The following is a 24,881-nucleotide window of genomic DNA, read 5'->3' as shown; positions in this document are numbered from 1 at the left end:
GATCAAACAAAACAGAAGTCAATGATGTCTTTATTCATCCTTTGTGAGAGAAATACGGTTTTCTCTTTTTTTAATCAAGTGATTTTGGGCCTTAAATAGGGCACTAATTCATAATAATATTGATTTTGTTTCATAATTTATTTTCCAGCATTGACTGTTTCTAATAAAAATGGCCATTTCTGGTCCCGTGGACCCTGAAACGAGGGTCCCACTCATAATTTTTTTACATTAAACGTTTAAATCTCGAGATGAATTTCAATTCTATCTGTTGGTATAACGTTTTTTATGTTTGTTTATCTTATGTTTTATGCCTTTTTTTTTTCTTGTCAAAAACACAAACTATGCAAGGTTTTCCATGATACATTTTAAAAATGTGGATATTTGAAGTATGAAGTGATCATTTTAGGGCATTGTTTTATGTCTTTGCTTAATCTCTTCCATAATTTAGCCGTCAGCGAAGAAAAACACATAGATTAGCTGCACCTTTATATAAGCCGCAGGGTTCTAAACTTGGGTAAAAAAGTAGCGGCTCGTCATCAGGGAAAAACTATATTTATTTAAGATGTCCGATAACATCAGTTTACAGAGGACAAGTCTCAGCTGCTGATAGGAGGAAGAAAGAGCGCAAGAGAGAGAGACAAAGAAAAACTTACAGACCCATGCCGAGTCATACCAGAGACTATAAAAATGGGACCCGTTGCCTCCCTGCTTGGCACTCAGCATCAATGGTTGGAATTGGGGGTTAAATCACCATAAATGATTTCCGGCCGCGGCACTTCTGCTGCCCACTGCTCCCCTCACTTCCCAGGGGGCGATCAAGCGGATGGGTCAAATAGAGGACTTATTTCACCACACCTAGTGTGTGTGTGACAATTATTGGTACCTTGTATCTCTTTTAGGAATGTGAAGCCAAAAAGAGGAGTGTTTGGGCGATTGTTAGAATAATTATATATAAGTAATCACACAACTCTTAAGCTTAAAGGCCGTTGCTATAGTTATTATCTATTGTCCTCTTTTCTGCTTCGTGCAAGGGCACACAACTGGTTATCTTCCACGGCATATGAGGGGTGGCCTCGCCGCAGACGTTTTCTGTCTTTTAGCCCGCTAACAGCCAAGGATGTACCAGGACCTCAACGAAGATAAGGCGACAGCACGCAGACACAAGGCGAAATCACAAGGCCCTCAGCACATTCCGTTCTGATTAATCACAAATAATGCGTGCTGAGCTGCTCGCATAATATGTGTGACCCCTTCCTCCTCAGCGATGTAACTAGGGAACTCCCAAACTGAATAAATAGAGGAGCGCGTGGGACTGTTCCTCAGCATAGTGTGAGACTGTAACTGAGTGTGCAGCTCCATGTGTTCTCCTCATGAGCTAAATTGAACTCTGTCTCTGCCTTATTCCTTGCTTCTTGTTCTGTTTAATAGTTAGTTTGGTGCTTAAACCTGACAGCGAAGTGTCCCTTTTTGGGGGGGGATAGACGGAGAAGGATGAACAAGAGACAAAGTTTACCTGATTGTGATATTAGCGAAACAGGAATGTTTGGTTTACTCTAAGAAAAGGCAGTAATACAGCATCAATCACAAAAGAAACTTATTTGGAGAATAACTTTTTGACTAAATTGGTTGATAGAGCAGCCGTACCAGAGTTCTAGGTTCGATACCTGCTTACGCCAACCTAGTCATTGGGCAAGACACTACCAGTGCCGCCCACACTGATCCAAATGTAACTTACAGATTTAGATCATGGGTTTCACTATGTAAAGCGCTTTGAGTCTCTAGAGAAAAGTACTGTATAAATATAATTCACTCCACTTCAACCCAGTCCCTGTCTCGTGTTCTTGGAAGATGGGGCGGAGGTTAACGAAGCACCGAGCAGGGCTATCTCCACAGGGCCCGAGGAATTTAGGAGCGCGTGGGACTGTTCCTCAGCATAGTGTGAGACTGTAATTGAGTGTGCAGCTCCATGCGTTCTCCTCATGAGCTAAATTGAACTCTGTCTCTGCCTGATTCCTTGCTTCTTGTTCTGTTTAATAGATAGTTTGGTGCTTAAACCTGAGAGCGAAGTGTCCCTTTTTGGGGTGGATAGACGGAGAAGGATGAGCAGGAGACAAAGTTTACCTGATTGTGATATTAGCGAAACAGGAATGTTTGGTTTGCTCTAAGAAAATGCAGTAATACAGCATCAATCACAAAAGAAACCTATTTGGAGAATAACCCTTTGACTAAATTGGTTGATAGAGCAGCAGTACCAGAGTTCTAGGTTCAATCCCTGCTTACGCCAACCTAGTCATTAGGCAAGACACTCCCAGTGACGCCACACTGGTCCAAATGTAACTTACAGATGTAGATCATGGGTTTCACTATATAAAGCGCTTTGAGTCTCTAGAGAAAAGTACTATATAAATATAATTCACTTCACTTCACAACAGTCCCTGTCTCGTGTTCTTGGAAGATGGGGCGGAGGTTAACGAAGAACCGAGCAGGGCTATCTCCACAGGGCCCGAGGAATTTAGCAGGGGGGCCTTTAAAGTGTCTTTTATTCACAAACCAGGCCAATGCGGTCAAGAGAAGCAATACGACATAAATCACAAGAGGTCTGTCCGTTAGACTTCTTTTAAGACGAGAGATTACTAAAATGTTGATTTTGTAATAAGCCGTTCTTAACTGATCGGCTGACGAGTGACTTTTCCTCTTTCATCCACCAGTTCTTGTTTTTAGCTTTCCCATCATGCAAAGAGTCAAGCAAACTAGGTAGTTGATACTGTTACCTGATTGGCTGTAAGCGGGCCACTCCCACTTCTTGCTTCACAACTTCTGGTTTCTTCCCACGAAGAAGAGAATGTTGATGAATGACCGAGTAGTGGGTTGAGTTTTTCCTTGCCCTGATGTGGGATCTGAACCGAGGATGTCGTTGTGGCTTGTGCAGCCCTTTGAGACACATGTGATTTAGGGCTGGAGAAATAAACATTGAATGATTGATTCTAAAAGTCTTGTTGTGTGCGGCAGGTTTCGGGATGACCACACCCGCCACCGTCGGAGGCAAAGTCTTCCTGATGTTCTACGGCCTCCTGGGCTGCGCCGCCACCATCCTCTTCTTCAACCTCTTCCTGGAGCGGGTCATCACCGTCATCGCCGTGGTCCTCAAGTCCTGCCACGAGCGCCGCCACCAAAAGGCGCTCCCCCTTCCCCAAAACGGCCCGAAAGTCCGAGCCAAGACCAAGGCGGAGGACCTGGCCGGCTGGAGGCCGTCGGTGTATTGCGTCATGCTCATCCTGGGAGCGGCGGCCGTGTCGGTGTCCTGCTGCGCCTCGTTCATGTACTCTGCCGCCGAGGGTTGGAGCTACCTGGACTCGCTCTACTTCTGCTTCGTGGCTTTCAGCACCATCGGCTTTGGAGATATGGTGAGCAGCCAGCGTGTGGTCTACGAGAACCACGGCACGGCGGCGTACCGGCTGGGCAACTTGGTGTTCATCCTCTTGGGCGTCTGCTGCATCTACTCCCTCTTCAACGTCATCTCCATTGTCATCAAGCAGGTCCTCAACTGGCTGCTGAGGAGCCTCGAAGCCCCCTGCAGATGTTGTTACCCCAAAAGGGGCCACCGCCCGCACCGCCACGCCCGTCGGAATGTGGTGGCCCCGGGTCAACTGCGAACCCGCAGAGAACCTTCCATAGAGACAGACGCCGTCAATGACAGCGAGACTGACGCCGCCGGGCGCAGGATGTCTGGAGAGATGATCTCCATGAGGGACTTTCTGGCGGCAAACAAGGTGAGAGCGTCCGGTCTGAGGTCATCACGCGCCATTAACTCTTGGGGGTCCCCCAACTGTGGTGAATGTCCAAAAGAATCCCGAATTGTTTCGGCCATAAAAGTCTTTAATGTAAGTGAAGTGAAGTGAATTGTATTTATATAGCGCTTTTCTCTAGTGACTCAAAGCGCTTTACATAGTGAAACCCAATATTTAAGTTACATTTTAAACCAGTGTGGATGGCACTGGGAGCAGGTGGGTAAAGTGTCTTGCCCAAGGACACAACGGCGGTGACTAGGATGGCAGAAGCGGGAATCGAACCTGCAACCCTCAAGTTACTGGCACGGCCACTCTACCAACCGAGCTATGCCGCCCCAAGTCAGATATCAATCTTGTTTTATTCTCCCCCTAGATCAGGGGTGTCCAAACGTTTTTAATGGGGGTCTGCATTGGGCTTCAAAAATTTGATGTGCAAAGTAACTATATATATATATATATATATATATATATATATATATATATATATATATATATATATATATATATATGCGCCATTACTAGTGAAGGTTGTTTGCATTATATGTTTATGTATAATTGTATAATATCCACAAAGTTCAGTGAGCAGGTTGTTACGTGGAAAAAAAAAAGTTGTTACGTGTGACCATGTTTGTTTAATTTTTGGGCTGGCAGATTTTTTTTTTTCGCCACGACTAGGGAAGGTTGTTTGGATAGTTTTTTATATATATATATATATATATATATATATATATATATATATATATATATATATATATTGCCGCAGGGCATATAGTATGCGCCTGCCTTGAATCACTGCCGGGTCAAACTCGCTTCCCAAAATAATTAGCGCATGCTTAATATTACCGTCTGGTCAAACTTGTGACCTCACGAGTGACACTTCCCCTCTCATCATTTTCAAAATGGAGGAGGCTGATTTCAATACCGGTAATTTGAAATCGCATAAAGGGAAGAAGATTAAGAGCTATTCAGTAGGACTTAAGGTTCAAGCTTACATCACACTCAAATTTTACTGCATACATTTGGTAAGTGGTAAGAGGTTTTAAAATAACTAGCGCATTCTTACTTTTACCGCATGCCTTTGGTAAGCGCAGGAGGCGCCTATCTCAGCTACAATCGGGCGGAAGGCGGGGTACACCCTGGACAAGTTGCCACCTCATCGCAGGGCCAACACAGATAGACAGACAACATTCACACCCACATTCATAAACTTTATTTTTATTTGCAAATTATAATTAACTTAGAATTTCATGGCTGCAACATGTGCCTAAATAGTTGGGAAAGGGCATGTTCACCACTGTGTTACATCACATTTTCTTTTAACAACACTCAATAAATGTTTGGGAACTGAGGAAACTCATTTTTGAAGCTTTGAAAGTGGAGTCCTTTACCATTCTTGCTTGATGTACAGCTTGAGTTGTTCAACAGTCCGGGGTCTTGTCATATTTTACGCTTCATAATGCGCCAGACATTTTCGATGGGAGACATGTCTGGACTGCAGGCGAGCCAGGAAAGTACCCGCACTCTTTTACTACAAAGCCACGCTGTTGTGACACGTGGTTTGGCATTGTTTTCCTGAAATAAGCAGGGGCGTCCATGATAACGTTGCTTTGATGACAACATATGTTGCTCCAAAACCTGTATGGACCTTTCAGCATCAATGGTGCCTTCACAGATGTGTAAGTTACCCATGCCTTGGGCATTAATACACCCCCATACCATCACAGATGCTGGCTTTTCAACTTTGCGCCTATAACAATCCGGATGGTTATTTTCCTCTTTTTTCCGGAGGACACCACATCCTCTGTTTCCAAATATAATTTGAAATGTGGACTTGTCAGACCACAGAACACTTTTCCACTTTGCATCAGTCCATCTTAGATGAGCTCGGGCCCAGCGAAGCCGGCTGCATTCCTTGGTGTTGTTGATAAATGGCTTTCGCTTTGCATAGTAGAGTTTTAACTTGCACTTACAGATGTAGCGATCAACTGTAGTTACTGACACTGGTTTTATAAAGTGTTCCTGAGCCCATGTGGTGATATCCTTTACACCCTGATGTCGGTTTTTGATGCAGTACTGCCTGAGGGATTTAAGATCCGTAATATCATTGCTTACGTGCAGTGATTTCTCCAGATTCTCTGAACCTTTTGATGATTTTACGGACCGTAGATGGTAAAATCCCTAAATTCCTTGCAAAAGCACGTTGAGAAATGTTGTTCTGAAACTGTCGCGACAATTATCTTACAAATTGGTGACCCTCGCCCCATCCTTGTTTGTGAATTACTTAGCATTTCATGGAAGCTGCTTTTATACCCAATCATGGCACCCACCTGTTCCCAATTAGCCTGCACACCTGTTGGATGTTCCAAATAAGTTTTTGCTGAGCATTTCTCAACTTTATCAGTATTTATTGCCACCTTTCCCAACTTCTTTGTCACGTGTTGCTGGCATCAAATTCTAAAGTTAATGATTTGCACACAAAAAAAAATGTTTATCATTTTTAACATTAAATATGTTGTCTTTGTAGCATATTCAACTGAATATGGGTTGAAAATGATTTGCAAATCATTGTATTCCGTTTATATTTACATCTAACACAATTTCCCTACTCATATGGAAACGGGGTTTGTGTATGTTTATGTGTATGTATCTTTATTTGTACACAATCTGTAGACATTGGCTTCCAAGATGGCGCCAGTATGTGCTTTGGCCTGCCGTCTCTCGCTGTCAACTCTGTACATTTTTGTGTTGTTTGCGGGTATTTTTGTCTCTGTCAGCTCACTGCTTGTGTATGACCACCAAACACTTTTGGATCTTTGCCCTTCTCCCATTGATATGATCAACTTCGACGTTGGTTTTTCGACGTCCCAGTCAGCTTTTTCACCTGGCCGGATTCCTGCCTTCCTTACCCGCCTCGTGGCTCCTCTCCCCCAGCGGAAGCTTCTCCGGCGCAGCGGTAAACGTGGCGGCCTTCTGGTGAAAAGTAGGGCACTCCTGCCCCGGCTTCCCGTTGCTTCCCGAAAGAGGAAATGGTCAGTATCCCGTCTCCTCCCCCACCCACGCTGGCTGGATCCCATCAGTTCCTGGCTTGTTCGTATCGTTGGTTTGGAGGATGAGGCTTGCCGCCGTTGCTCCTTCTGTCCCCACCACCTGCGGGTTCTGTGTCGGGCCCCACCTGGATTAGCTGCACCCTTGGACGTGCCTGCCCCCGCCAGGTTCGGTCTTGTGAACGCAAGATCTTTGACAAACAAAACGTTTATCCTGAAGGATTTCTTCACTTCCTGCGGACTTGACTTCCTCTGTATGACGGAAACATGGCTGAGAGAGTCCGCCCCTCTTAATGAACTTCCGCCTCTGGAGTGTTCCTACTTTAATTCTCCGCGGTCGTCCGGCCGTAAAGGAGGAGGATTAGCAGTCGTTTTTAAAAATGACTTTAAATGCGACCTCTACTTAAAAAATACAAGCCTTGACCCCTCTCTCCTCTCTAACCTTAGACCTATCTCTAATCTTCCATACATTTCCAAAATATTAGAGAAGGTTGTCTACAGTCAGTTGTTGCCCTTCTTAGAGGATAATGGTATCACTGAGCTTTTCCAGTCCGGTTTTAAAGCCCTCCCCAGCACAGGGTCAGCGCTTCTAAAAGTTTTTAACGATATCCTCCTGTCAACTGATTCCCGAAAACATGTCGTCCTGGTGCTTTTAGATCTGTCTGCTGCGTTCGACACCGTCGACCACGCCACCTTGATCACTCGTCTTGAGAAGTGTGTGGGTATTAAGGGCGCCGCCCTCAACTGGTTCCGGTCGTACCTAGCCAACAGGAGTTTTTGTGTAAAAATAGACAGTTTTATGTCTTCCACAGCTCCTTTACCACATGGGGTCCCCCAGGGCTCTATCCTTGCCCCAATCTTATTTGCGCTTTACCTTCTACCCCTTGGTTCTATTTTTAGGAAGTACAGTATTGCATTTCATTTTGATGCCGATGATTGCTAGATCTATTTTTCCAAGGCACAAAATAACACGGTTCAACGTCTCAATTGACTGCCTGCATGACATCAAAGCCTGGCTTTCGGCTAACTTCCTGAGCCTAGATGAAGAGAAAACAGAAGTTATGTTGTTCGGTCCAAGTCGCTCTCCCTCCCCCAACGTCGACCTCGGCATTCTGACCTCGTATCTCAGCGACTGTGTCACAAACCTGGGGGTAAAGTTTGACTCAGTTTTTAAATTCGAAAAACAAATCAGCAGCGTCGTTCAAAAAAGCTTTTGTCAATTACGCCAAATAGCGAAGGTGAAAACGCTTCTATCAGGACATGATCTCAAGAAATTAATCCACACTTTTATCTCGAATGGTTTAGACTACTGCAATGCCTTGTATGTAGGCATTAGCCAGGCCTCCCTCGCCCCCCTACAGCTCGTGCAGAACTCTGCTGCTCGTCTGCTAACACAGACCCACAGACGTGAGCACATCACCCCGATATTAGCGTCCCTTCACTGGCTCCCTGTGCGTTACCGAATCAATTTTAAACTCCTCCTATTTGTTTTTAAATGTCTAAACAACCTCGCGCCAACATATCTATCCGACCTCCTTCAGCCTTACTGCCCCACCCGATTCGTAAGATCAGCCGATCAGCTGCTACTGACGGTCCCTGACACAAGGCTGAAGCTCAGAGGTGACAGAGCTTTCGCCCCTGCTGCTCCCAAACTCTGGAATGACCTGCCTTTGAGTGTTAGACAAGCCTCCTCTCTTCCTGTTTTTAAATCTCTCTTAAAAACATACTTTTATTCCTTGGCTTTTAACACTGAGTTATATCCATCCTGCAATGGCGCCCCGTTATACACCTGCTGTGAACCTGTTTTTATCCATCCATCCATTTTCTACCGCTTATTCCCTTTTGGGGTCGCGGGGGGCGCTGGCGCCTATCTCAGCTACAATCGGGCGGAAGGCGGGGTACACCCTGGACAAGTCGCCACCTCATCGCAGGGCCAACACAGAAAGACAGACAACATTCACACACTAGGGCCAATTTAGTGTTGCCAATCAACCTATCCCCAGGTGCATGTTTTATGTTTTATTTATTTTATCTTATTTTATTTATTTATTTTTAATCATGTTCTGTTTGTGTTGTGTTGTGTTGTTTTTGCTCGGTTCCCATTTTTAACCTGCCCATTGTGCAGCACTTTGGCTACCCCTGTGGTAAATTTTAAATGTGCTATATAAATAAAGTTGATTTGATTTGATTTTATATATATGTATGAAAACATACATATATATAAACAAGGTGACTCTGTAAAAAATCTGGGTATTATCTTCGACCCAACTCTCTCCTTTGAGTCACACATTAAAAGCGTTACTAAAACGGCCTTCTTTCATCTCCGTAATATCGCTAAAATTCGCTCCATTTTGTCCACTAAAGACGCCGAGATCATTATCCATGCGTTTGTTACGTCTCGTCTCGATTACTGTAACGTATTATTTTCGGGTCTCCCAATGTCTAGCATTAAAAGATTACAGTTGGTACAAAATGCGGCTGCTAGACTTTTGACAAGAACAAGAAAGTTTGATCATATTACGCCTGTACTGGCTCACCTGCACTGGCTTCCTGTGCACTTAAGATGTGACTTTAAGGTTTTACTACTTACGTATAAAATACTACACGGTCTAGCTCCAGCCTATCTTGCCGATTGTATTGTACCGTATGTCCCGGCAAGAAATCTGCGTTCAAAAGACTCCGGCTTATTAGTGATTCCTAGAGCTCAAAAAAAGTCTGCGGGCTATAGAGCGTTTTCCGTTCGGGCTCCAGTACTCTGGAATGCCCTCCCGGTAACAGTTCGAGATGCTACCTCAGTAGAAGCATTTAAGTCTCACCTTAAAACTCATCTGTATACTCTAGCCTTTAAATAGACCTCCTTTTTAGACCAGTTGATCTGCCGCTTCTTTTCTTTCTCCTATGTCCCCCCCTCCCTTGTGGAGGGGGTCCGGTCCGATGACCATGGATGAAGTACTGGCTGTCCAGAGTCGAGACCCAGGATGGACCGCTCGTCGGGACCCAGGATGGACCGCTCGCCTGTATCGGTTGGGGACATCTCTACGCTGCTGATCCGCTCGAGATGGTTTCCTGTGGACGGGACTCTCGCTGCTGTCTTGGAGCCACTGTGGATTGAACTTTCGCAGTATCATGTTGGACCCGCTCGACATCCATTGCTTTCGGTCCCCTAGAGGGGGGGGGTTGCCCACATCTGAGGTCCTCTCCAAGGTTTCTCATAGTCAGCATTGTCGCTGGCGTCCCACTGAATGTGAATTCTCCCTGCCCACTGGGTGTGAGTTTTCCTTGCCCTTTTGTGGGTTCTTCCGAGGATGTTGTAGTCGTAATGATTTGTGCAGTCCTTTGAGACATTTGTGATTTGGGGCTATATAAATAAACATTGATTGATTGATTGATATATATATATATATATGTATAAAATGTTATAATATCCACAAAGTTCAGTGAGCATGTTGTGTTTTGTGTGACCATGTTTTTTTTCATTTGTGTCCCGGTTGATTTTTTTTTTTTTTTCCGCACCAAGATCAGGGAAGGTTGTTTGGTTTTATTGGATCGGGTCATATAACTATATGCTATGACTTGTATTACTTTTTTTGACCACCAGATGGGGACATAATGGCAGCTATCAGACTGCTGACTATTTGTATATTTTAGAAGACACCATGCCTGGCCAATTTGCCGATTGGGCTTGTGCCGTACTTGGTCCGCAGGCTGTAGGTTGGACACCCCTGCTCAAGATTAAGTTCAGGTCGAGTTCTTACTTTATATATTTTACATATATTATTTTATCATACATGTTTCAGATGTATCCCTTGATGTAACTTTTTGAAGGGGCTTGTTTTATTGTATTCGCTTTTTGTCAAACAATTTATTTAATGGCAAAATCCCAAACTGCAATATTTTCCTAAGAAAAATTTCTAAGTCAAATATTTGAGTTGAAGCATTAGGTGTCTAGGATGATTTGGGTCTGTGCAAATATTGTTGCGTCTTTTTTTATTCCAAATGAAGTCTAAAATCTGACTATCAAATTTACGAAAGAAGGACTGAGAGAGAAAAAGCCCAGCATTTATTTATATGACCCAATGCAAACAACTTTCCCTAGTCATGGTGTAAAAAAATCAAATACAATTCGAACAAACACAGAATCCCAGCAGACATGGTCATGCATAACACAATATCAAATAATTTGTGAATATTATAAAAAGGTCCATGCACAATGAGAAAAATTACAACGAATGGTGAGAAAATGCTAAACACTCTCCACACTTATCCATGTTTGGCGCATTTTAGCTGCTTGATATTTCTGATTGATTACAAAACTTTAGGGAGGTCGTTAGGAAGTAAACAAGGTCGTAGTCCAACTTTTACATACTCATTATATTAATAATTAATTATATATCCATTATATTAATACATTGACTTATAATATCCGACGTGCGAGATCAGGTTTTCCCTAATGTAGCGAGATAAAGTTTTTACAGGATCTTACAGGAGAAGGAGAGAAGAAGAGCTATTGGTAACCTAGCAACAATGTGGTCCAATTAGTCCTGTGTGAATAAAGATGTTTAAGATGCCAGCGCTGGTGGGCTTAAAGTGTGTGTGTGTGTGTGTGTGTGTGTGTGTGTGTGTGTGTGTGTGTGTGTGTGTGTGTGTGTGTGTGTGTGCGCGTGCATGCGTGTTTGTGTGTGTGTGTCAGGCAGATTGGTTGTTTTGTTGAAGTGTAAAAAGAAAATAGCAGTATTGTCAGTTTGTGTTCATCTTTGTTCATTTGAATACAACTCCGGGCAAAATAAATGTCATTTGTTTCATTGTGAAAAAAAACAATCAAATAATAACAGACATGACACAAAACTATAGTCAACAAAAATCATATTGTTGATGTAGATCAGGGGTCTCAGAATTGGCCCGCAAGACGTTATTTTGCGGGCCCCACCATAATATGATAGTTTAATGTTAGTGCAGCTCGCAAGTTTTATATGAGTGGCGCTTGACAGCATTGTGTTATTCGGGTCCAAAATGGCTATTTGAACGTTCTGGGTTGCCTACCCCTGTGTTAGTGGAAAAGCGGCCAATGAGTGAAAGCGACAGAGACGTTTTAATGGAGACGAAGGTTTTCTTATGTGCCTGGCTGCCTTCACACCGCGACACCTGTCCGTCAGTAATAACAGTCCCCGATAACCTGGACCAATTCAACCGTTATTTTTTTTTTTTTTATTGTTTAGTTTGCATTGCCTCACACCATGAACACTACATATATATATCTACAAACCCTGTTTCCATAGGAGTTGGGAAATTGTGTTAGATGTAAATATTACCGGAATACAATGATTTGCAAATCCTTTTCAACCCATATTCAATTGAATGCACTACAAAGACAAGATATTTGATGTTCAAACTGATACACCAACTACTTTTCCCAAAGTAGTTGGGAAAGGACATGTTCACCACTGTGTTACATCACCTTTTCTTTTAATAACACTCAATAAATGTTTGGTAACTGAGGAGACACATTTTTGAAGCTTTTCAGGTGGAATTCTTTCCCATTCTTGCTTGTTGTACAGCTTAAGTTGTTTAGCAGTCCGGGGTCTCTGTTGTTGTTAAGATCCGCCGCTCTGATCTTACATTATTTGGTTTTGAGTAATTTGCGTTTATCTTCTTGATTCATGGACGCTTCCGAGTCTTAGTTTGTGCACTTCCTGGTTTGTTTTTATCACCGTGGCGACTTGATTTGCTCACCTGCCTTTGTTTGCACACCTGGTTTTGATTAGTGACTCTATATTAACCGACCTGTTTCATTTACTCGTCCTGGTCTCGTCAAGTTTGCTACACTCTTTTCGATGTCTTCGTGAACTCCTGACTTCGGTAATAATCCGTTTTGATACTTGCTAGCTTCCACGCCTAGCCTCTTTGTGTTAAATAAATAAATGATAAATGGGTTGTACTTGTATAGCGCTTTTCTACCTTCAAGGTACTCAAAGCGCTTTGACACTACTTCCACATTTACCCATTCACACATTGATGGAGGGAGCTGCCATGCAAGGCGCCAACCAGCACACATCAGGAGCAAGGGTGAATTGTCTTGCTCAGGACACAACGGACGTGACGAGGCTGGTACTAGGTGGGATTTGAACCAGGGACCCTCGGGTTGCGCACGGCCACTATCCCACTGCGCCACGCCGTCCCTGTGTTCTACGTGTTTACTCGCTAATGCTTTCGCGCTTAGCCACCTTCTGTTTCCCTATGTCACACGCTAGTATATGTTTGTTTGCCTTTTTCCTTAGCACCAGTGTTTTTTGTTATTAGTCTGTTTGTAGTTAAATAAATCTGTTTACTTACCTGTACGCTGTGTCATTGCCCGACTGCATCTTGGAAGAAGCACTCCTTGCGCACGATGCCACGAAGACGTAACAGTTGTCGTATTTTTGGCTTCAAAATTTTCAGTGGGAGACAGGTCTGGACTACAGGCAGGCCAGTGTAGTACCCACACTCTTTTACTATGAAGCCACGCTGTTTTCACATGTGGTGTGGTATTGTCTTGCTGAAATAAGCAGGGGCGTCCATGATAACGTTGCTTGAATGGCAATACATGTTGCTCCAAAACTTGTATGTACCTTTCATCATTAATGGTGCCTTCACAGATGTGTAAGTTACCCATGTCTTGGGCACTAATACACCCCCATACCATCACAGATGCTGCCTTTTGAACTTTGCGCCTATAACAATCCGGATGGTTCTTTTCCTCATTGTTCCCGAGGATACAAATGTCCATAGTTTCCATCCATCCATCCATTTCCTACCGCTTATTCCCTTTCGGGGTCGCGGGGGGCGCTGGCGCCTATCTCAGCTACAATCGGGCGGAAGGCAGGGTACACCCTGGACAAGTCGCCACCTCATCGCAGGGCCAACACAGATAGACAGACAACATTCACACTCACATTCACACACTAGGGCCAATTTAGTGTTGCCAATCAACCTATCCCCAGGTTCCAAAAACAATTTGAAATGTGGACTCATCAGACCACAGAACACTTTTCCACTTTGAATCAGTCCAAAGTTAGACGATCTCAGGCCCAGAGAAGCCGGCAGCGTTGCTGGATGTTGTTGATAAATGGCTTTTGCTTTTAACTTGTACTTACAGATGTAGCGACAAACTTTATTTAGTGACTGTGGTTTTATGAAGTGTTCCTGAGCCTATGTGGGGATATACTTTAGAGATTGATGTCGGTTTTTGATACAGTGCCATCTGAGGAATCAAAGGTCACATTCATTCAATGTGGAGTGATTTCTCCAGATTTTCTGAAACTTTTGATGATATTATGGACCGTAGATGGTGAAATCCCTAAATTTCTTGCAATTGCACTTTGAGAAACGTTGTTTTTAAACTTTTTGACTATTTGCTCACGCAGTTGTGGATAAAGGGGTGCACATTTTTTGGGAAGCTATTTTTATACCCAATCATGGCACCCACCTGTTCCCAATGAGCCTGCACACCTGTGGGATGTTCCAAATAAGTGTTTGATGAGCTTTTTTCAACTTTATCAGTATTTATTGCCACCTTTCCCAACTTCTTTGTCACGTGTTGCTGGCATCAAATTGTAAAGTTAATGATTATTTGCAAAAAGAGAAATGTTTATCAGTTTGAACATCAAATATGTTGTCTTTGTAGCATATTCAACTGAATATGGGTTGAAAATGATTTGCAAATCATTGTATTCTGTTTATATTTACATCTAACACAATTTCCCAACTCATATGGAAACGGGAGCCGTCACTTTTTTGTACTCGCTATCCCGGTACTTTCCCGGCTATTATCCACCGGAATGACACACATTGCGGAAGTACCATTATTCTCCGTGCATCGGCTAAATACAAATATATTCCACAACCAAAATTCAACGGGCAAATCAATGTCAGACCCCAATTTTAATTAAACGTCGTAAAAATCATGTTCTTTCTGTCACACGGCGGTGAGGGAAGTCTTGTTTGTTTTTCTGTCTCGTGATCTATGCGTTTTATTTTGAAAAACTACCCTCTTGTTTCAGATCACGGGTCCTTCCTCTTGTGTCACCAGTCTGACGTCATCCTTGATTCCTGATTGTTTCCACCTGTTCCCCCATCACTCCCACCAATTTGGGACGGCATAGCTCAGTTGGTAGAGTGGCCGTGCCAGCAACTTTCGGGTTGCAGGTTCGATTCCCGCTTCTGCCATCCTAGTCACTGCCGTAGTGTCCTTGGGCAAGACACTTTACCCACCTGCTCCCAGTGCCACCCACACTGGTTGAAATGTAACTTAGACATTGGGTTTCACTATGTAAAAGCGCTTTGAGTCACTAGAGAAAAGCGCTATAAAAATATAATTCACAAAATATATAATTCACTATTTAAGCTCACTTCTCCGTTTGTCCTTTGCCAGATCGTCTCGTTTATCGTGCCTTCTAGCGTCCAAGTCCATGTCCTTGATTCCCTCCTTGCCTTGCTCCTGTTTTTTCTTGTCCTCCTTAATTTTTGGCCATAGCAGTTATTTTTTTGCTGACATTTTGAGTTTACTTTTTCCTCCTTCGAGCGTCCTTAGTTTTCCTTCGTCGACCTAATTGCTGGGTTTTTGTTGTTCCAAATTTCGTTTGATTTCCTCATTGATTGAGTGATTTTTTTTGTTTATTCATAGATAGTGTATTTGTATGGATTAGTAGAGTTTTTTTTCCCCTCCTGTTGGAGCGCTTTTGGTTAATTATTTTTGCTATTCTATTTTTGTTAGTTTATTCTTAAGAGTAGTAATCCTCCTTCTTTTTTGGAGTGATTTTTGAGTTAAGTGTTTATCTTCGGAATTATTTTCCGTACGTTGTATACATTTTTGTGAGATACTTTTTTCACCGGAGGTAAAAAAAAAAGTTATTTCAAAATAAAAGCTGTCATTTTTGGAAACTTCCTTTCTGCATCCGGGTCCTCTCAGTATCTCCAAGTCGTAACACTTTCAACATTGTATTTGTGTTGTAGAATATTGGTTGAGAAATTTTCAAAAGTCAAATCAACGTCTTTGATAAAATGTCGCCAAAAAGCATGTTGTTTCAACGTTTCGTATGAAGTTGCTCAACGTCGGGACCTAATTCAACAAGATGTCAACGTTGTTTCAATATCTTGTGCCTGCTGGGATGCCTCAGAGGCTGCAAGCTCTTATAAAAGCCAGAGGTGGTGCAACGGAGTACCAGTGGTGCATTTGAGGTTTTGTACTTTTCTTTATTCTCATCATTACATAATTTTTTCCTCAGAATTGAGTGATTCCGTCAGTTTTTGACCACCTCGATTGGTTCTCTTGATGTCCTTTCGCGTCTCGTAAAGCCAGAAATGACCACATTATTTGCTTTTTGGTCCACAAAATGAAACAACTGAGTAATTGAATTCCGTTTATATTTACACCTAACACAACTTCCCAACTCATATGGAAACGGGGTTTGTATTTGAGGTAAAAAATAATACTTTCTTTAAAGTATAAAATGAGAAATTATGTTTTATTTATTATGTAATATTTTTGACAGCACTTTTTAGGGATCCGACTGTTGCGATCCGTTACTCGGATCTTCACATATTGTTTATTGTTCCATTGTCTCATTCTCCATCTGACCAGCTTACTTCCTGTTTAGTCAGTCACCTTGGTTACACATTGATTTCACCTGCTCCTCGTTTTCTACACACACCTGGTTCTGTTTGATTACTCCCTATATAAGCTTTCCTCTTTTCTTTGTTCAGTCTGGGTCCATCAATTTGCCTTTGAGCAACAAGTATCGACCGACTTCACGTATGTATATTCTCGCTAGCTTTTCACGCTAAGCCTTTGTTTTATTCCAGCTCTCACGCTGATGAATTGTTTTTCCTTTTTGTGTGCCTTCGTGCCAGTCTTAGTTTTTCTGTTTTCTGTTCCTAGCTTTTATGCTAGCGCCCTTGGTTTATTTTGTCTGTTAGCTCCAGTATTTTTGTTCGTAGCCTGCTTTTGTTAAAGGGGAAATTATCACCAAACCTATGCAAGCGTCAATATATACCTTGATGTTGCAGAAAAAATACCATGTATTTTTTTAACCGATTTCCGAACTCTAAATGGGTGAATTTTGGCAAATTAAACGCCTTTCTGTTTATCGCTCTGGAGACGATGACGTCAGAATGTGACGTCGCCGAGGTAATACAGCCGCCATTTTCATTTTCAACCCATTGTAAACATTGGGTCTCAGCTCTTATTTTCCGTTTTTTCGACTATTTTTTGGAACCTTGGAGACATCATGGTTGTCGGAGGGTGTAACAACACTAACAGGGAGGGATTCAAGTTGCACCACTGGCCCGAAATCTGCCGCCAGACCCCCATTGAATTTGCCAGAGTGTCTGCACATTTTACCTGCGATGCTAAGACAGACATGGCACAGAGATGTATGGATAACCTGCAGATGCATTTGCAACGATTAAGTCAACGAAATCACAAAGGTGAGTTTTGTTGAAGTTGTTGACTTATGTGCTAATCAGACATATTTGTTCTCGGCATGACTGCCAGCTAATCGATGCTAACATGCTATGCTAATCGATGCTAACACGCTATTTACGCTAGCTGTATGTACATTTGAAACTAGATACCCACTTTTAATGCAAAACAAACACTTACCAATCAACGGATTTAAGTTGCTCCAGTGTCACAAGATGCAAAAGTCCTGATCGTTTGGTCTGCACATTTTACCGGCGATGCTAATAAGGCAGCCATGCTATGGGCCACTTCATTAGGTACACCCATGCTATGGCCGAATAGCGTCAATAGCTATTCGCTCAATATCTTCAATTTCGTTTTCGCTATCTGCCTCCATACTCCAACCATCTGTTTCAATACATGCGTAATCTGTTGAATCGCTTAAGCCGCTGAAATCCGAGTCTGAATCCGAGCTAATGTCGCTATATCTTGCTGTGGTAACCACCATGTTGTTTGTATTGGCAGCCCTGTATGACGTCACAGGGAAATGGATAGTGGTTTCGAAGATAGCGAAAATAAGGCACTTTAAAGCTTTATTTAGGGATATTCAGGGACCGGTAAAATTTTGAAAAAAACTTCGAAAAATAAAACAAGCCACTGGGAACTGATTTTTATTGTTTTTAACCCTTTTGAAATTGTGATAATGTTCCCCTTTAAGTTTAATAAATAATTTAAACTTACCATTGCTGTGTACTTGTCGACGCATCAACGGAGGGACAAACCCGGCATTACTATGCCAACCAGTCCTTACACCGACATTGTTTGTCATAGGGTTGCAAAATTCCAGGAATATTCAAAGTTGGGAATTGATGGGAATAAACATTGAATGCAACATGCTAGATCTTGCAGCATAACTATTAGCTAAAACAACCCGATTTAATGCAAATTCAGTTAATATCAACCCTTCACGGTGCATTCCTCCATCACATGTGCAGTACATTCTTCTGGACGGCGTGGCGAAGTTGGTAGAGTGGCTGTGCCAGCGAGCTGAGCGTTACTGGTTCAATCCCCACCTTCTAACATCCTAGTCATGTCTGCTGTGTCCTTGGGCAAGACACTTCACCCTTGCTCCTGATGGGCCCTGGTGGGCGCCTTGCATGGCAGCTCCCGCCGTCAGTGTGTGAATGTGTGTGGGCGAATGTGGAAATACTGTCAAAGCGCTTTGGGCTCCTTAAAAAGGGGTAGAAAAGCGCTATACAAGTACAAGCTATTTATTTATTTATATTAAACACACTCCAAAACTGCCAATTGCAACGTTTTTTTCCAAAATTTGCGACTCATCCGCGTTCTTGTCTTCCTCCGCCGCAGGTCAACCTGGCCCTCATGCAGAAGCAACTGTCCGAGATGGCCGTCGGGCACCCGCGCCAACCCGGCTCCACGTCCTCGCGTCCCAACGGCTTCTCCGAGGGCGTGGGTGCCCTGGGCATCATGAACAACCGGCTGGCAGAGACCAGCGTGGACAGATAGGAGGACTGCAAAGGGATGGCGGACTAAGATGCTTCCCTGGACTTTGGAGCATGTGTTTTTCTAGACCAGGAGTGTCCAAAGTGCGGCCCGGGGGCTTTTTTTTTTAACGGCCCGCGGTGCATTCTAAAAATACTATTACAAAAAACAAACGGGGAGCAAACGGGTGAAATGTAACGAGAAAAAGCTGGCGGTTTAATCTTTAAAGCATGTATTGTTTAAATATTGCATATTTTGATGTAGGGTTGGGCGATATGGCCTTTTTAAGGTCACGTCACGATACACGATATCTATCTCGATATTTTGCCTTAGCCTTGAATGAACACTTGAAGCATATAATCACAGCAGTATGATGATTCTATGAGTCTACATTAAAATATTCTTGTTCATACCGCATTAATATATGCTCATTTTAAACTTTCATGCAGAGAGGGAAATCACAACTAGGTCAATTGACCAAAACTGTATTTATTAAACAGTTATTAAGCAGTGGCACAAACATTCATATTATTTCCAAAACAAAAAGTGCAAGATTTTCAGAGACATTTTAAAACAAGCTATTGGTGCACTTTTGTGCATGATGTCACTAAGATCAGTGGTCCCCCAACCACCGGGCCGCAGAAAGATTTTTTATTAATTTTTGTTTAAAAAAAAAAAAAAGTTTTTATTTTTTATATTAAATCAACATAAAAAACACAATATACAATTACAATTAGTGCACCAACCACAAAAACCTCCCTTTTTCATGACAAAGAAAAAAAAAAAAGGATCCCTCCCACCCCCCACCCTCCGGGCCGCGGGACAAATTATTAAGCATTGACCGGTCCGCGGATACAAAAATGTTGGGGACCACTGACTAAGATGACATATCAAAACAACACTAAATAGTGAAGTGAAGTGAATTATATTTATATAGCGCTTTTCTCTAGTGACTCAAAGCGCTTTACATAGTGAAACCCAATATCTAAGTTACATTTCAAACAGTGTGGGTGGCACTGGGAGCAGGTGGGTAAAGTATCTCGCCCAAGGACACAACGGCAGTGACTAGAATGGCGGAAGCGGGAATCGAACCTGCAACCCTCAAGTTGCTGGCACGGCCACTCTACCTACCGAGCTCTGCCGCCCCATTACAGTTGAGTCCACAAGTGCACTTTTTGTACAGAACGCCACTACAATAGTTCAAAACAAATAAAGTGCACTTTTGTGCATGATGTCTCTCGATATTTAAAAAACTGTCAAATAAAAATGAATGGCATAATAGGAAATCAAATAGTGCATGTCCTTCACTATGTGGTAGGTTCCTGCGGATGTTATCTCTTTCTGTTTTTGAGTATTTTTTTCATACAGTGTTGATGTGGAAATGGTTGCTTGGGTACCGAACGGAGATGTTGATATGCAGAGTTTCAAACACTCCTTATTCTCTAGCGGGGGACTTTACAAGTCATGCTACAAATTAGCAGTAATACTACTATTTGTAGCAACACTTTTGCCGCATAATTGACATGTTACGGTTGTCTGTTCAACATATTTCAACTCGAAGCCAAACCACCGCCGGACGATGGCCTCCGTGCGGTTTTTCTTGGGAATTAGTTAGTCTTCCTTCATTTGTTACCAGATTGGCACCTTCTTTCTCTCTTATTACCACTTGCACCGCACCGTTAGCACCACAGCTAACTTTACCCACGCTGCTACCTCTGTGCTCGGCGAGGGCGTATGACGTTGCACGCGCGGCAGTATGTGACGTAACAAGGTGCGCTTGTTTATGTCTCAGTGAGAAAGAGAGACAAGAAAGAGGGAGAAACGCCTGTAGTGTAATGCCCGCAGCTAAAAGCAACTGTGAGAACGTATACTTGAATATTACGATACAGTCATTTTCTATATCGCACAGAGATATATCGAGTATATTCGATATATCGCCCAGCCCTATTTTGATTTCTATATTTAAGTTTTTAAGAGTATAAAACAAGCCAACCAAAAAAAAAACGTTAAAAAAATTGGAATTTGATCTCAAGATTCAAGCATTGAAGGTAAAAATAATAAAATAAAATAAAATGTACCACTTATTTTTAACACTTTTATGATTGGGACCCGTTTGGATCCCTAAGAACTGTACTGTCTTTTTTTTTTAAATTGATGTATTCATTTTTTAACTGCTGCTGCTCAAAAACTAATAATCAACCAAAACCACTGTTGTTATAAACTATTGGTCTATTTAAGGCTATAATTCCTTCACATATAATGTTCCACTTGAAATATTTTTCGAGGAAAATATAGCATTTTTTTATTGATTTCTTTTTGCGTCTTCAGTAATGCGGACGTTGTACCGATCCGTTGTGGTGAAGAAGGAGCTGAGCCGGAAGGCAAAGCTCTCAATTTACCGGTCGATCTACGTTCCCATCCTCACCTATGGTCATGAGCTTTGGGTCATGACCGAAAGGATAAGATCACGGGTACAAGCGGCCGAAATGAGTTTCCTCTGCCGTGTGGCGGGGCTCTCCCTTAGAGATAGGGTGAGAAGCTCTGCCATCCGGGAGGAACTCAAAGTAAAGCCGCTGCTCCTTCACATCGAGAGGAGCCAGATGAGGTGGTTCGGGCATCTGGTCAGGATGCCACCCGAACGCCTCCCTAGGGAGGTGTTTAGGGCACGTCCAACCGGTAGGAGGCCACGGGGAAGACCCAGGACACGTTGGAAAGACTATGTCTCCCAGCTGGCCTGGGAACGCCTCGGGATCCCCCGGGAAGAGCTAGACGAAGTGGCTGGGGAGAGGGAAGTCTGGGTTTCCCTGCTTAGGCTGTTGCCCCCGCGACCCGACCTCGGATAAGCGGAAGATGATGGATGGATGGATGGATAGAAAAACACATTTGGTTTACTTTGACAAAAAGAGCATTATACAAAACAAAAACCCATTAAAAGAGCTGAAGTCTAAAAATACAAGTTTTGAAAGTAGAAACATAAACAAAAAAGTAATGACTTATTTTAACACGTTTAGGAATGGGTCCTTTTGGATCCCTAAGTATTTTAGTGAGATGTTTATTTTTATTTTAAGTGTTATTGCTCAAAAAAAATGTCAAAGAATCAAAATCGGTGTTGTAATGAATTAATGGCCCTATTGAAGGCTCCGATTACCTCACAACAAATATTCCACTTTGGAATATTTTTGGGAAGAACATTTCATATTTTGTGTTCTGTATTTAGTTTTTAATTAAAAAAAAAAAGGCATAAAACAATCAAACCAAAAAAAAACGTTAAAAGATTAAATTGATCTATAAATTTTAAAATTGAATGTAAAAAGCCTAAAATAATGTATCACTTATTTTTAACACTTTTATGATTGGGACCCGTTTGGATCCCTAAGGACTTTAGTCCATCCATCCATCCATTTCCTACCGCTTATTCCCTTTCGGGGTAGCGGGGGGCGCTGGCGCCTATCTCAGCTACAATCGGGCGGAAGGCAGGGTAATGAATGATTGGTCTATGTAAGGCTCTACTTCCTTTACATCAAATCTTCCACTTAGAATATTTTTCTACGAAAATATTGCATATATTGTTGGTTTGAATACATTTTTTCAAGTTTTTTGTTTTCTTTGACAAACAGGGCATCATACAAAACAAAACACATTAAAAGTTTGGAGTCTAAAGATGTCAGTGTTGAAAGTAGAAACATAAACAAAAAAATGAATGATTTAATTAAACATGTTTAAGAGTCTTGGATCCTTGTGAATTTTAATGAGATTTGTTTTATTTTAAGTGTCATTGTTCAAAATGTTTTAAATGAATCAAAATCAATGTTGTAATGAATTATTGGCCTATTGAAGGCTCATATTACCCCACATCAAACATTTCAATTTGGAATGTTTTTGGAGGGATATTCTATGCTCTATATTTTGTTTTCAATGACAAAAAGGGCATAAAACAAACATCCATCCACTTCTACCGCTTGTCCCTTTCGGGGTTCGCGGGGGTGCTGTAGCTAATCTCAGATACATTACATACCAAAAAAAATGTTAAAAGATGTAAAAATTGATCTAGAGGTTTAAACAATGAAAGTAAAGAAAAAACTTAAATTATATATATATATATATATATATATATACATACATATATATATATGTATATATATATATATATATATACATACACATATATACATACACACGTACACATATATACATATATATATATATATATACATATATAAATGTATGTGTGTGTATATATATATATATATATATATATATACATACATATATATATATGTATATATATATATATATATACATACACACGTACACATATATACATATATATATATATATATACTTATATAAATGTATGTGTGTGTATATATATATATATATATGTGTGTGTATATACAGTATATATATATATATACACATATAACTAAGTAGGTTAGACATAATTTTTCCCCCACTTGTGTCTATCTGTGTTGGCTCTGCAATAAAGTGGCGACTTGTCCAGGGTGTACACCGCCTTCCGCCCGATTGTAGCTGAGATAGGCGCCAGCGCCCCCCACGACCCCAAAAGGGAATAAGCGGTAGGAAATGGATGGATGGATGAGACACTAGTGATTTAGGGCTATATAAGTAAACATTGATTGATTGATGTACATATACATACACACATATATATATATATATATATATATATACATGTATACACATATATATATACATGTATACACATATATATATACATGTATACACATAAAAAGATATACATATATGTATATATATACATATATACAGTATGTATATACATATATATGTATATACATACATATATATACACATACGCGTATATGTGTATATATACATATATATGTATACATTTACACATATATATATATGCACATACATATATATGTATATATAAATATACACATACATACATATATGTATATATATATACATACATACATATACGCATATATATATATATGCATACATATATATATATATATATATATATACACATACACCTATATGCCTATGTGTATATATACACACATACACATATATATATATATATATACACTGTATAGATATATGTATATATATACACATACGTGTATATGTACATACACACACACACACACATATATATATATATATATACATATATATATATATGTATATATAGGGCTTAAAAATGACTTAATATCAAAATGGCCCTTGCATTCTATAATTTTTCAGCTTGCAGCCCCCAGTGGAAAGAGTTTGAACCCTCTTGCTCAAGGGGTTTCTAAAAATCTGCTGCAAAAATGGGAGTCTCACAACTTTCCTGAACTGAGTCCGGCAGTTAAATAGCTCAAATGGCGAAAAGGAGAGGACCTACGATGGAACCTTGAGGAACCCCACCACCATAACTCAAGAAGTTGAACAAAGACAAATGGGAAGTAAATAAGCAACACTTACAGTATTTACACATAGCACATTACGATCAATTAAAAAAGGTGGAGGACTGAAAAGGGGTGCCTTGAGGGACACTTCACTTATGTACGTTTCGAGCTGGCAAGGTTCAAACGTCCATGTGTTGGAGAACGCTCGTGTTTTTAGAAAGTTGTTGCAAAAATGTTTGACAAACACGTTTTGAGGTGAACGCAGCAGCCGGGTTTGGCCCCTGGGCCGCCAGTTGAATATCCCTGCTTTGAAGGCTATATGGCCACAGGTGACACATCCTTTAATAAGTACTCTGCACTGTACTCTGTCTCAGTATTCCATGAATAAAGTGGCTTTGTTTTCTTGTTCCTACATTGTGTCCGTCATTTTGGGCTCCTTTGCCAAAGCCTGAAACGCTGATTGCCAAACTTGCACTTACGGAGTGAGAGATCGTCATCTTTCTCACTGGTCTTGCCTATTTTTGCCTCCTTTGTGTATTCAGGAGCCTCAGAACGACCCTAAACCTGAACTCAAACAAACTTTTTGTAAACGAGCGCTGTGAGATTCCTCACGATTTGTGACGTTTGCCAACTTCTTACGTTAGAAAATGCGCAAGTTTGAAAAATCTGTTTGTTAAAATGCGGTAATTTCAAATTCAATGTGTAAAAATTTGGTGTAAAAAAAAAAATC

General features: G+C 41.4%; 1 protein-coding gene across 1 annotated transcript in view; it reads left to right on the top strand.

Moving 5' to 3' along the window:
• The window catches only part of kcnk13b (potassium channel, subfamily K, member 13b), a 40,815-nt gene extending 18,004 nt beyond the window's left edge, over positions 1-22,811 (top strand). The window contains exons 2-3 of the mRNA XM_061886115.1: positions 3,010-3,770; positions 18,636-22,811. Of these exons, the coding sequence (XP_061742099.1) occupies positions 3,010-3,770; positions 18,636-18,794 (920 nt within the window). The 3' untranslated portion in view covers positions 18,795-22,811. The remainder of the gene's footprint in view (positions 1-3,009; positions 3,771-18,635) is intronic.
• Positions 22,812-24,881: the final 2,070 nt, after the last annotated feature.

This window comes from Nerophis ophidion, linkage group LG24 (genome assembly GCF_033978795.1).
Source record: "Nerophis ophidion isolate RoL-2023_Sa linkage group LG24, RoL_Noph_v1.0, whole genome shotgun sequence".
NCBI classification, from domain to species: Eukaryota; Metazoa; Chordata; class Actinopteri; order Syngnathiformes; family Syngnathidae; genus Nerophis; species Nerophis ophidion.
This window is presented reverse-complemented; position numbering and strand designations above follow the sequence as displayed.